The 14,322-nt window shown below is 46.8% G+C and overlaps 1 protein-coding gene across 1 annotated transcript in view; it reads left to right on the forward strand.

The window, feature by feature from the left end:
- opa1 (OPA1 mitochondrial dynamin like GTPase) overlaps positions 1 to 6,872 on the forward strand; it is a 32,368-nt gene extending 25,496 nt beyond the window's left edge. The window contains exons 30-31 of the mRNA XM_030791265.1: positions 6,358 to 6,430; positions 6,668 to 6,872. Of these exons, the coding sequence (XP_030647125.1) occupies positions 6,358 to 6,422 (65 nt within the window). The 3' untranslated portion in view covers positions 6,423 to 6,430; positions 6,668 to 6,872. The remainder of the gene's footprint in view (positions 1 to 6,357; positions 6,431 to 6,667) is intronic.
- Positions 6,873 to 14,322: the final 7,450 nt, after the last annotated feature.

Below are 14,322 nucleotides of genomic sequence, written 5' to 3' on the forward strand. Positions count from 1 at the left end.
TCCGCCCTAGTTACAGTGTCTTCACCCCTATCTAATCAGGCTCTGCAGTACAATCCAGCTGTAAACGTTAGAGTCTCTGTCAGCTTATCAGCCAATGGTAATGTGAGAATCGTGGACCTTTGCATAAAACAGCTGTGTGCTATTGACAGCAGTACGACGTTATCCTCAGGATGTGACGTCGCGTGGCTTGATACATCGCAGACAGCTGCGTGTCTGACAAGCAAAGCTGAAGGAATTGCCCTCAATCAATCACTCAGGATTCCTTTGGCAGGCTGCTAGGGCCCCATCGCATGCTCTTCATAAACCTCTGAGTGCCTGAGAAAATGAGTTGGCTGCTTCTTTAAGTTAAGCTCAAATCCTATCAATCAGTCTTTTTTCTCTCTCTCTCTCTCTCTCTCTCTCTCTCTCTCTCTCTCTCTCTCTCTCTCTCCCTCTCTCCCTCTCTCCCTCTCTCTCTCTCCTTGCTCCTTTTCTGCGGGTATCTTTAAAAGCCATGTTTTTTTTTGTTGTTGTTTTTTGTTTTTCACGGTACACCCATATTCCTGGAAACGTGAAAGTCAAACAGAATATTGTAAATGGAGACTGTGTCTTACTTCTTCAAAACAGCCATTTTTATTGCTGTTCTCTTAATGATTTATCTGGACAAACCTGTTCTCTTAAATCAGAAAGTTTATGTTAAAAACTGACTTTGCGCCAAAGGATCCAAACTCGCGGTAGGCTTAAAAAGGCCCAAACGGCACCCACTCAGCTGTCAAGTGTTATTTTACGAGCGATCGTGTAAGTTTTGCTTTTCATCTCTGGCCAGCACTTTTCCTTCTTTTCTTTTTTTTCTTTTTTTTTTTTTTCTCTCACTCCTTTCCTCTCCTCTCCCACGTTCACCTCCTCCCACCACACGCGGAGGGTTCCCCACGCTCTCTAATGGGAAGAGCACATGTCAGCCCGGGACCTTCCGTCGCAGGGAAGAGTTTCTGCCTCTCTTCGTCAAGCTTAGAGGAAACAGCTTCTGACTTTCAAACAGCTGGAGGAAAGGCCTTCCTACCCCCCCCACACCACACACACAAACAACCCCCCCTTCAGTGACGACCTCTCTTCATTCTTCTCCGGGCTGGGAAACCGGCCGCCCACTCACACTCACTCACGCTCACTCAACCCCCCCCCCCCCCCCTTTCCACCGTCTCTCCTAGGTCCTGCTCGCTTCGTGCGTATAAATCTCTCTGCACTTGTCCGCCCCATAAAGGAGTGTCGCGTCAGGAGCCCCCCCCACCCCCCCCCCCCCCCACCAGTCTCACTGTCACCAGCAACTGGAGGAAACGGACATCGGGTTATATGCGGGTGGGAGCAGCTTCGGGGGGAGAGTTGTGGGTTGTGGGGTGGTTGGGTTGGGGGGGTTTCCGTCCTTCTATCTGTTCCCATCTCAGTAAACCTCCCACCCCTAACCACTCGTTTCCCTTTCTCCCAGACATGCCGCAACATCTATCTGTCAGATAGTCCACCATGAGGTAATAGGAAAACCATACACTTCCTCCCTTACATGGTAAAAATAGAGCAGTTGTTTCAGGAGCTCACCTTTTTGTCTTTCTTTTTTCCTTCTCTTCTTCTCCTCAGTTTGGATGGCACCAGACAAGCCAAGTACTCTGACTGTTTTGTTGTGTCTTTTTTAAAGGGACAGACAGTTAAGGGGTTTTTTTTTTTTGTTTTAGTATGACTGTCTTTTGTCTTTGACCACATTAAACTCAGCCCACACAACTGCATTTCTCTCATAAAACTGGCTGTCTGACCTCATGGGCTGGGACTGCTGCATGACAGGTTTTGGCAGAGTTCGCTGACACCCTCTCAGATCACAGGATCCTCATAGCACGCTGGAGGATCGCTTTACCCGCTCGGCCTGGGCTAATCCTCACCACCGTTATGGTGGCAGTTTCTCCCCCCCCCCCCCCCCCCCCCGAGGCGTTAAGGAATTTGGCCCCCTGTTTAGCATTTTTCAGAAGGTGCTCCTCTTTGACACCGCTGTCAGTGTGAGCAGCTCAGGGTTTGGATTCGTTTGTGGGAGTGGGCCAAGGTGTGTGTGGGGCTGGGGGTGCGTGCGTGCTTGTGTGGGTGTGTGTATGTGTGTATTTGTTTTGTGCGCGTGTGTGTGTGTGTGTGTGTGTGAGCATGTGTTGGGGCTGGTGTTGGGTGTCTTTCTCGCCTGGTGCGGCTTCTGTGCTTGTTTGTAGAGGCTGTTTGGGGTCATTGGTCTGGCTCTGACTGGACTGATGTGCAGCAATTAGAGCAGACCTCCACATACACATGAACACACACACACACACACAGAGAGAGAGAGTCTCTCACTCTGAAACACACACAAACACTCTCTCTCCCACAGATTGAGGGACAGCCCTCCATTGTCCTCCAGGCAGCCGTTTGGCTCCTCCACGCTGTGACTTGCCCTCTGTTGCCATCAATCTCTGCCCTGTAATTAAAAGCTTTTTTTTGGGGGGGGGGGGGGGGGGGGGGTGTCGGAGGATGGCGGTGGACTCAAGGCGTTCGTAGAGTTCAACACACACCTGGACTGGGACGGGGGGGGCCCTGTGGAGCATGGGAGTGCTTTGGTAAGGGTTCTAACGGTACAGGTGTGCAAAATGCAGAGGTGCCCTGTGCGGGACGGGTCGAGCAGCACGGCCGTGTGCACCGTCCTCTCCCGTCCCGGTCTCGGTGGGCAGTAACGCAGACATCCTCCCCTATGTCACCCAGCCATCAAAACTCTCACACGGCTACTGACAAACCAGCGCTCTCAAGGATACTTCTCAGTCCTGTTTTTTTTTGTGCATTCCTTCAAAGTGTACAGAACACAGATTTTTGGTTGGTCTTCATATTTCATAAAATTCCTGACTTTGAATCGCTGATCCTTCCATGAAGACGTTTCTTTTCCGTTTCGGCGAGAGCAGTCTTCTTTACCCTCATCCTGAACTCTTGTCTTTTTTAGCAAAGCAAGTCCACAGCTCTTCTCATCCTCACAGCCATCTGTTTTACAGATAACTCTGAGCTCTGATTTGTGGTGCTTGCCTGTGCTGCAGAGTTGTACTGTTGACATGCAGTTTTATATGTCACTTCGGCATTCCCCTCCTGCAGCTCTTTTATAGTGGTGTGTTACAGTCCGGCTTGTCAGACAAATCAACTGCTATCAAGGGCTTTTCTGTTCAGTGCATCAGAATGCCTGCCTCACGCGAGTACACATCTCCACACGTGAAAACCTTCAAAGCTATTTTGGCTTGTCTTACCACAGACTCCCACCAAAACAAAGTTCTCCGCTATAACAACACTTTGAATCTCCTGACCGGTTTCTGAACCCTGTCCCAGAATTCCAGAAAGAGGAGAGAGCGAAAGCCGAGCTGATGAAAACTGTTACCACATTTTAATTTCACCTTTTTTTTTTTTTTTTTTCTTTTCTTTTTTCTTCCACCGCCTTTCTCTTTACCCAATGCCTTCTTCCCTGATGGCAAAAACTGAAGGGTACCCTCTATAAAAAGGGATAGAGTTTCCTTTGGCTTCTCTTTGGGTTTAATTCTGTCTTTCTCTGCTGTATCCCGTGCTCTGACTCGATCTTTTTTCTTTTGGGGGGGGTGGGTGGGTGGGGGGGGGGTGTCTGTTCTCCTCAACCACGCTGTTTCACTGTCTAATTACAGGTCAATTATAGGCTTTTCCTCAGCTCTGTGTTACTGCGGTCCCCACAATGCACAGAGTCCTGCCAGAGTAAGAGTGAAAGAGAGATCATGTCATGTGGAGATCAGCCGAGAGCCTTTTCAAAAGAGGGATTGGGGGGTGTCCTGAATGGTCCAAAGCGCCCCCTTCCAAAAAAAAAAAAAAAAAAAAAAGAGAGGGGGCTGCTGGGATTGGGGCCAAAGGATTATGGGAATATTCATGACCAGATGAAGAGGTGGGGACTCGTGAATGAATGTGAGGAGCAGCTCATCTCTTAGGTAAACAGGGCCCTAAATGGAGTTTAGATCCTACCCCTTCCCTCTTATAGGAGCGGGGAGAAAACTGCACTGTGTCTTTCTTTCTTACTGGTTCTTTTTTTTTTTTTTTTTTTTTTTTCCTTCTCTGCTGCTGTCGCATTTCCGTAGCGCTGAAAAGAAAAGGCCTTGTTTTGGGCTTTTCTTCTTTGTCATCCTGCATTCTTCCATGTGGAACAAACAGATGGTGAAGAGAAATAAATATCTGTTTCCCACAGGCCTTTTGGATTGGTTAAGCCAGTGTACACACATGCATTTTGCCCCTTTTCCATTCAGTCCCTCATAACATGGACTGACTGCAGGCCCACATCTCTTTGTGGGGCTGAATCATTTCACCGTGACTGTGAGTCTGCGCCCCCATTTTCTCTTTGTGTAGCTTAAACATTTTGGGACTAATAACATGCTCTCCCGTATGGTCAAAGGCAGTTTTCATCAGAGTGGGACTGAAGCGTTGTTACTCTGATTGTAGTGTGTTAGTATATTGTGTATGAATGTCCTCTGTGGAGTTCTGCACTTGTAACATATTTTTTTTAGTTTACAAATCATTGTTACGATGCTCTAGTGGTTTTATGGAGCGGGCCGTGTCGGCGTGATCTTGTTCTCAGATAATGTGTGTTGAAGACCTGTGTTTCCTGCACTCTCCTGTGTGTGGACTGGAGAAGCAGCTTGAGTTTCACCCTCACACCTGCCATGTCAGCGTGCCCTCTCACTGCCTAATGCCCCCATTACGCACCCTAATCTCTCCCACCCTCGCTTTCATGTTGTCACGCTTAAACAGAGTTTCAAAGACTCAGACCTTTCTGCTACCTGCCACAAGTTTGTGTGTGTGTGTGTGTGTGTGCGTGCGCGTGTGTGTGACTGTGTGCGTTAGGAACTAAAGCATAATGTTTCAGGGCCGAGAGATATTTGTGTCAGTGTGGATGTGTGTATGCGTGTTTGAGAGAGAGAGAGAGAGCGAGAGAACGGGGTCATAGTGTCGTGTTTCAGGACTCAGAGATGTCAGTATGTGTACAAAGCCTGTCCTAGTCCTTTTATCCTTCTCTCCTCAGCTTTTCACTGTCTACAGACAGGGGAAACCCATGACCACAGTGCTCATAAAACGCCTGCACAAGTCACACGAGCCGGGATTCAGTTACGCGTACACACACACACACACACACACACACACACACACAGACAGGCCCATGCTACTGCTGCTGCTACAGTGGCTTGGCTCTTTGGCTGAGCCCTTCTCTGTGTAATTGGTTGAACTGATTTGGGTTAATCTGATACTCTCCTTTAGTATCTGATAGCTCATGATCTGCCCTTAAAACCAGCTTTCATCACAGCTCAGAACACTGGGGAGCAGAACCAAGGCCATTTTGGATCTGGTTGGCATCTGCTTTTTTCCAGGGCTTCCTGTCATATTAAGTCAAACTAGAGACCCCCCCCCCACCCGACACACACACACACACACACACACACACACACACACACACACAGACACTCAAACTAGAGCTCCTCAAACTGACTGCACATGCTGCAATATTCATTTATACATACATACCTACATATAACAAATATTCAGTTATACATACATACCTACATATAACAAATATTCAGTTATACATACATACCTACATATAACAAATATTTATTTATACATACATACCTACATATAACAAATATTCAGTTATACATACGTCGCTTCTATGTCTGTTTGTTCACATACAAAAAAAACCCCTTGCTTTGGTTTTTTTTGGCCACGTAAACTGTTTTTATTTATTCCATTATATCTCCTTTTGTCCCTCTGTGTGTGTGTGTGTGTGTGTGTCTGTGTGTGTGTGTGTGTCTGTGTGTGTGTGTGTGCGTGCGTGCGTGTGCGTGTGCGTGTGTGTGTGTTTTTAAACGGACTGTATGTGAGTCTGTGCCTGGAGGGTCAGACTTTGAAGTGGTATGCAGTGAAGAGGTGCAACAGTACACCATTTCTTCATCCCACTCAGTCAGAGCTTGGCCCAACCTTTGGAGTGGTAGGCTCTCAGTGGAGACCATCTGCTGCTGGGGTAACGGAGAACGCAGCCAAAAAAGCCACAGGGGCACCTGACTCCTCCACGGCCCTCTCCAAAAGAGAGCACGGGACATTCCAGGGGTGTAAAATTCAGTCGGACGCCGTGCCCTTGTCATGGGTTATGATCTTCATAACGAGCTGTTTTAAATTTCGCTCCCGTTGTTAACTGCCGCTCTCAGACGGGGCGGTGAAAACCCGGGTGTGGCTTTGTGTCGTGGGCTGAGACCAGAGCGTGGTCGTCTGTCCTTGTGGGCTGTTGGCTACAAATCGATCATTTACCTCTACTTTGACATCACTTTTCCTATTGTTTTGCAGAAAAAGTTCGTGAAATTCAAGAGAAACTTGAAGCCTTCATCGAAGCTCTCCATAAGGAGAAGTAATGCTACAGGTATGGACATACCCACTACATCCATCCAGTTCCTATCTGTTTACCAGTCTCACAGACATCTCACAAAACTTAGAAACATTGACAGAACGTTATATTAGAACTAAAGTTATATTAAAGAAAAATGAAACAATGAACCTTAAAAAGGAGAACAGGTTTGAAAAAATATGTCTTGTCATTGATTGTTGTTAAATCACAGTTGGTGTGATTTTTTTTTTTCCCTGTTATTTCTCTTTTCAGAACCATATGGGTGTCACTGGAGCCCACACTGAGAAGTGCACTGATCAAAATAGATCCATTTTGCTTCTGCTCCCTCTGTAAAAGACTTCATCTCTCTGCTTCAGCCCCTCTGATCTAAACATCAGCTGCCACCGCTTTCCACAGTTTCTCTCTCCCTCTCTCTCTCTCTCTCTCTCTCTCACACTCACACACACACACGCACACACACACACACACACAGACCTACAGAGACAGACAGACCAACACACACACACAGACGAAACCTGTCTGCCTGTTCTCTTTAAAAATTGCCCTGTGAAAACAAGTCAAGTGTACAGAGCCCCTTAACTTTTTTTTTTTTTTTTTTATCACTGCTGGAGAAGAGGCACTTATTCAGTCAGGAGAGGTTCCCGCCACAGACGGACGCTTTTTTCTTTCTTTCTTTCTTTCTTTCTTTCTTTCTTTCTTTCTTTCTTTCTTTCTTTCTTTTTTTTTTTCATCTAGCGGTTAAAAGCTCTCGATTTGTTCACCAGACATGTTCTCTACTCACAGGAATTCAGCAGAAGAGGGAGAGAAAGAAAAGGAGGGAAAAAAAAAGAGAAAAGAGACACTCGTATGCTTCTGCTCCTTTTCTCCCTCATCTCAGAGAAATGAGGATTTTGGTGCAGGTCTGTGTCCTTCCTGCCCGCCCTTTGTGAGGCGAGATGACCTCTATCAGACGCCCGTGCGCTAAATGTCCATCCGCTATTCGTTTGGCCCGCCCGCAGCTTGGGCACCGCGAGTGACAAAGTCGCCGAGAACCCCAGGGCATGCTGGGAAAGCCGCAAAAAAAGTGTCCTCCACGTTATCCCGTGCCACGTCACCCTCTCTCTGAAAGCCGTCGGTCAGAGAATAGTTATCAGCGTGCGTGTCTCCAGCACTTTGGTCTGGCCAGGCAGGAGCCTCGAATCCTGCGTTCTCTGCACAGACAGGGATGAAGCTGGTTTAATATTGATACACCTGTAAACAGTAGATAAGTCATAAATTATTCAAAGTATAGCTTATTTGTGATGCACTTCCATAACTTAAAGGCCTGCCCTCCAGCCAGGGGTGGGTGTAACTAATGCTCTGAAGCTGTAGTAAGAAGACACCTGTGAGAGAGAGAGAGAGGAGAGGAGATCCTGCTCTTACAGTAGCAGTAGGTATTAATAGAGTACGTTTTTCATGCCCCGTCTCTGCTCGTCTTCATTTGGAAGTGTTTCATGTGCATCTTTGTGTGTTACGAGCCCGGTGTTTGTAATGTGCTCGGGGGTCCCTAACGCGGTCTCTCTTCCCGGGGTCGTGTTGAGTGACTAACGCTCTGCTCTGGCGTTGATGGGAAACGCACTCTGTCTGGCACACACTTCTGTTCCTCAAATCGCCGCATGTTCTCACCTCCCCTGCAGACTGAAAAACTCCTCTCTCCTCAGCACAGAGGAGGTGAGAAACTCCGCTCCTCTCTCCTTATCACTGAGGAGGTGAGTTCAAATCCAGCACTGCATATCCACTGCCCCGCGTCCTCCTCCTCACTCAGTTCACTCAGCCCTCTAACCATTTGACCGTCTCTGCTTGCATAACATGCTTTCAACTTTTGTTTTTTTTTTTTTGTTTGTTTTTTTTTTAAACTCTTGTTTTCCACGTCCCCTCCTGTTTCCTTTTTTTTTTATTCTGTACATTTTCTATTCCTCATTCCTTCCTCCATTTTATCTTCCGCACAACACAGCTCTCAAATCCACCAAATGTTGTCGCCATTCTGAGTAAACGGAATGTTTTAAGGTTGTTTCAGTGTATACATATATATATACACGGACACACACAGACCCAATACATGGTGTAAAGTTGAATTGAATCATGAACTTGTTATTAGAAGTGGGGCATTCAGCAGCGTATGATGTTTGAGGCGGTATGTCTACAGTTTTGTCAAAGCACCTGATTTTTTTTTTTTCTTTTTTTTTTTTTCCTTTTTTTTTTTTTGCAGATTGTTATGTATGCATGTTGTACCCCATCAAATGTGGTTTATTTATTAAATTGGTGTTTAAAAAAATAAATAAAATTGAGGTAATTAATTGAGAGTTTCATTGAAGCTTACTGTGTAGATCAATGTTGATCTGCTTCCTTTCTGTGTAGATATTTGTGTTTCATTGAATGTGGATTGTATTTTTCCCAGATAAAAATACAGTGACATTGTGTTGGAAAACATTCACAAACCAGCAACATAAATCCTAATTTAACTGATCAAAACATGGGACATAAAAGATGTTTTCATGTTTTCTGCTATTGTCAGACTGCATATTGTGATGTTACTTGATTGTTAACTAAACAGATAACAGACTCCATTTTTTTAAATGTGTCAGTCACCAGCCTCTTTCTCAATTCAGTATCTACAGTCCCTCCACAAACCCCCCCTCTGTCTTATGTGTCCTGCCTGTTGTGTTCCCGTGAGCGAATACAGAGGACAAATGGAAAGGGACATCCTCCTGGGGTTTTAGGAAAATGAAGTATGAGGAGTTGAGATGGACAAACAGTGAAGTTCTGAAACAGACCTCCAATGTACTCTTATTGAGGAGAGCAAATTATCTGTCCATTGCTATGCTCCCCATTAGAGGTTTGCATATCTGTTTTTTTTGTATGTTTGTGTGTGTGTGTGTGTCTGTCTGTGTGTGTGTGTGTGCTTTTGCATACTTATCCTGCAGCTAATGGTGCTGAACGAGTGTGACCTCTAATGTGTGTGTGCGTGGCCTCTGCCCAGAGGAACCATCCCTCCCCTGGTCTCTGTTTGGAGGAGCGGAGGAGATCCACGGTGAAGAAACGGAGCCCCGGGCTATGTGAGGAGACACGGAGCTGAGGAGTGGAGCTTACAGCTCCTGGCTTAGGAATTACACAGCGGGGAGAGAGGTCTTTAACTCTCGGGCATCTTCTCCGGTATCACAAGGGCGTGATTGTTACTGGCATCGCAACCTCGCCAACGGGAGGGAACGGGAACGTGGGGGGGGGGGGGTGGGGGGGGCAGCACCCGAGGGCCACGCAGGCCCAGCCTCAACATCGCTGTTTGTTAAAAGCACGAAAGAGAGGGGGGGGCGCGGGGGCGGGGGGGGGGGCGGCGTATGGGAGCTTTAACCTAATGACTCTGTATAGCATCTCAATAGATAGAGAAGAAGTCAACCTCCAGTGAAATGCCTTTGTGCTATCAGATAACCCTGTTTCTGAAGGGGGGGGGGGGGGGGGGGGGGGGGGGCACACTACACTTCCATTAGCATCTCCAAAGGCCGTCACGTTGACTAATGGCTCGGGCCACAACGGCACAGTGGCTCACTTTGTGTTTTGTTTCTCCCCCTCCTTTATACGGCTGACACAAAAGGAGCAGAAGACTGGTAAAGACCTGTCAAATGTGCTACCACCCCAGCCAGTCACAAAGCTTTAGCTTTCCCTCCCTAAAAAAAAAAAAAAAAAGAAGACCGTCTTGTTCTTTATCAAATTCCCCTCCCATCCTACGCCCCCTGTTTGCCGGTCACGGGGTGTGACTGGTGTGTGTGGGGCTGTGTGTGTGTGTGTGTGTGTGTGTGTGTGTGTGTGTGTGTGGTGGGGGTGGGGGGGGTGTAGATAGTTGTGAATAAGTCTTAGGGAGGGGGGAAAAAAAGGAAATATATTCAGAAGTTCAGAGGTTGGGCACTTTGGGCCATGTTACCGTTTGTTGGCAGCCTTGTCTTTGGGACGGTCCAGGCCCTTTTGTGCTTTGTGCAGTCTGTGAAGCCGCGCGGGTGGTGCTTTGATTAAGGGGGCTGTGACAGAACAGGGCCGGGCTTTGCCTTTCTCTGCCCACACACTCAGATTGGACCAGCATGGTGATGTGAGTGAGGGCTCTGTGATCAGATGGATACCATCATTAGCAATACATTCCTCTCTCAGCCTTGAATATAATGCATGTGTAATTCCCACACTACGCCAGGGCAAGCCTTTTTTTTTTCACCATGTGTTGCTTGAATTAAATGTTATAATAGGACTTGTTGGCAAAACAAGGGTGAGACGATATTTTTTGTTTTTTATAGGTTTGTTTAGGATCATGTTTGAGGAACGTCTGACATTCAGACATCTGACGCCTGAGTGTTGTCATCACGGACGTGTGAATTGGGATCCATGTGTAGATCCATCACATTTTGACACTTATGGTGTTTCTTCACTCGAGGACCAGATGACTGTCACGGTCGTTTTAGGAATAAGATGTGGTTGTCCATCCTTTTCTTTTCCTCTGTGAAGTAGTTTCAATTCAAATCTTTTCTTTCGACCAGCTCTGCTCTGTGCTGTTCTTTTTCAAAGTGTTCCTTACGGAACCCAGGTTTTGTATAAATGAATTTGTATAAAAGAATAGAAGCCTGTTGAAATGTTTTAATTTGACCACTGGGTAGTCTTGTCATTCCGCTGTGTGACACGTCTCAGAAATCAACCGGCCTGGCTCCCTCTGGCCTCCCTCACACTCTCCTGTCCCCTGGGCTCTCTGCTTTAGGCTGAGGGGAGAAAAACAAGCACAATTGGTCATTGTGTCCTTTCTTTCGGGAGGTATCTTCCCGTTACAGCGGTGGGCTCCATTCCTCTTCTGAATTAGGCCCATGGGGAATCTGGCCAAGTCACAAAGGTCACTTATCTTCCTCTCCACCCCCCCACCCCCCCCCACCCCCATCTCCAACCCTGAGGGAGTCATAAATTACTATAACGGTTTAGCATTGATATTAGTTGGTGGCAGGCCCAAAGTGCAAACATGAACATTTGAATAGACCTACGGGTCCTGGTCACTGTTTGTATGACTTTGCATGTCGGTGGCACAACCAGGAATGTTATTTATTTTTCTCTTCTCACCATTCATCTCAATTGGAAAAACGAAGAAGAATCAATAGGATGATGTCAGTGTCTCATGCTTTTGGAATGTCATAAATGAATTAGCTCTTTGTGTGGAGACTGGGGTTGTTTAATGGATTCCCAATAGCAGATCTATATATATATATATATATTTTTCCTAATCCCCTCTACAGCCTGGTCTGCCACACAAGACAAAACAAGCCTGTCTCTTTCTCTTATTAAAGGGGTGCTAACACTTACTTTTAGCATTGAGTAAAGAGCACAGGCCTTGCATTGGCAGGGGAGGTAAACACAGAGCAGCCCTCTTAAAGCCCATGGAACAGCGGGGAGAAAACGGAGGCAAAGAATCAGCCCGCCTTGCCAAGGCTTCCCTACTTTCATGTGGAGATAAGGGGTTGCCATGGCGAACCGATCAGAGCACACACACACACACACACACACACATTCACAAACAGTGGGCTTTCTCTTGGGGGATGTCTCAACCCGGCAGCCCGGTCTTAGAGGGATTATGGATGTATTCATGGCAACTTCTCGGTTGGCAGGTGAGGTCTCAGCTGAGCTTCTTCATCCTTTAGGTAAACAGCAGTGTTTGCAGGGCGGGGGGGGGGGGGGGGGTAAGAAAAAGAAGGAGGGGTAGCTTGGTTGCCAGGATGAAAGAGTATCCACATGGTAGTTGATCCCTTCCCTGTAGAGTGGTTCTAGTGGGGGCCAGCACTTGTTCCAGGATTGGACAACACAGAGGAGTGCTTTCTCCCTCTAAGTGGCATGGTATAGGCAGACCAAAAAGGGTCTGGTGACATTACTTGACTGGCAAGAATGGTATCTTAGCACACGCAGAAATCCTCGGTAAACAAGTGGCGAGCCAATGCATTCATGCGGAGGGCTTCGTATGGACCCGAGAGTTTGTTGCGTGGCTTCAGTAGCGTAGCAGCGCTGATGTTAGTCCAAAAAAAGAAGAAAAAATAGGGAGGGAGGGGGGGGGGGGTGGCGGGTGTGAAAGTAAAAAGCTGTAGCTTGTAAAAAAAAAAATACTGATGAGTTCAGATCTCAGAGACTTTGTTTTTATGAGCGCAAACTGTTCATCGTGGTTGTCCAGATTAGCTACTCGTCATTGATAACTACAAAATACCAATACCCAGCACTGAAGACATTACCATTGGGTTGTTTGCATTTCAACCATTGACAGCAGCCATAATGAGCACTGTTCTACTGAAACGTTGAACTTTTCACTGTACAAACTGACAAGCTCAAACGCTGGCTCACAGGTTTCATTTGGTATATTTGAAACGTTAAGGAGATATCCTGTTTTTTTTTTTTGTTTTTTTTATTCTGGTTTGTTTATTTATTTATTTTTACGTGACTGACGTTCCTTAGAGGGCACCATCTGATCACAGCAGAACTCCAGGCATGAGGACATGCATGCAGGCTGAACCAACACCAGATCACGTGCTGTCCTCACGAGACGGTGAAATCTCTCTTTCAGACATGCAGGCACGAAGCCCAGCGCTCTTCTCTCCTCTCCTCTCCTCTCCTCTCCTCTTCTCTCCTCTTCTCTTCTCTTCTCTTCTCTCGGTGTTCCAGGGCTGTTCATTCCATCCCAGTGTACACTTCAGATAAACCTCCACCGCTGGTCACTGAGGAGCTGTGTTTATTCACCTGCCTGTCAGTGCACACCCGTCTGCCCTGCGCTGCCCTCTCCTGCCCCTGTCTGTGGTCAGCACGCCCCTGAGCCTGCTCAAATATTGGGTTAAGGCCTTGGGTCCGGCCGCTGCCCTCCCTACGGCTTTTGACAGTTGCCTGCTAATGGTATTGTCCCCATTGTCCAGGCAAACTACACAACCAAGCCTCATCAGGACCTGCCCTCTGCAACCAAGGGCCCGAGAATGCCTCTGTGTGTGTGTGTCTGTGTGTCCACGACAGGGATCCTGTCTTCAGGAATGTTTGCTCTGACAATAACAGAGCAACTGTAGTCATTGGGCAGGGCCTCTCCAGCCTCAACTCAAACAGCACTTGCAAAGCAAGAGGCTTCTCTTTATCTGCCAGACATGGCTCTCCGCTTAAAAGGAGGAAGGTAAATAATTACAGGCCTTTAATAGATGGATAATGTGGTGTCAGGGTGCCCGACTCACCCTGTGCAAACAGGAAGATCCACTGGTCCACTCAGCCAAGCACGTTCCTCTCCTCTGCACATACAGATTAAAAGATTGGCTCTTTAATCAAAGACATTGTTTCACTTGGCTGTCATAGGGATTGCTGCGTCAAACAGGAATGAATGTGACCTGGTCCATTGTCTAATTTCACTTGCTCTAATGTAACAAAGAATAAAGAAATAAAGGCAGTTGCCTCACTGTCTTTGGATTCATCCTGGAACTGAAGCATGTCTTTGTCATTTTAAAATTAGTTTTAGATACCAATATTTACATATTTTTCAGATTTCTAACAATGCTTTGTGTACATTTAACTGTATAAATTTTGAAATAAATTAGAGGGTGCCTTAAATACCATAGGAGAAAATCAGAATCTTAACCAGTTGTGCTGGCTAAGAAGCATTTGCTTAGATCCACATTAGCTGGACACGCACAGTGCTCCTATGCTAAACAGATGGGAAAAATTCCCTTTTTGACTCTCCCCTCTTCCCTGTCTCACGGCCTCCTTGGGCTTGTGTGGGCTTTGACTTGTGTGGTTAACGAGCAGAGAGAGAGAGAGAGAGAGAAGCAGCGGTCCTATTGAGTTCTTCACACTGGGAACAGTGCTGTGACATGATGGTGTATATTAGCCTCTTTCAGCTCTACTGCATATTCTGCCTC

This window comes from Chanos chanos, chromosome 14 (assembly GCF_902362185.1).
Source record: "Chanos chanos chromosome 14, fChaCha1.1, whole genome shotgun sequence".
Classification (NCBI taxonomy): domain Eukaryota; kingdom Metazoa; phylum Chordata; class Actinopteri; order Gonorynchiformes; family Chanidae; genus Chanos; species Chanos chanos.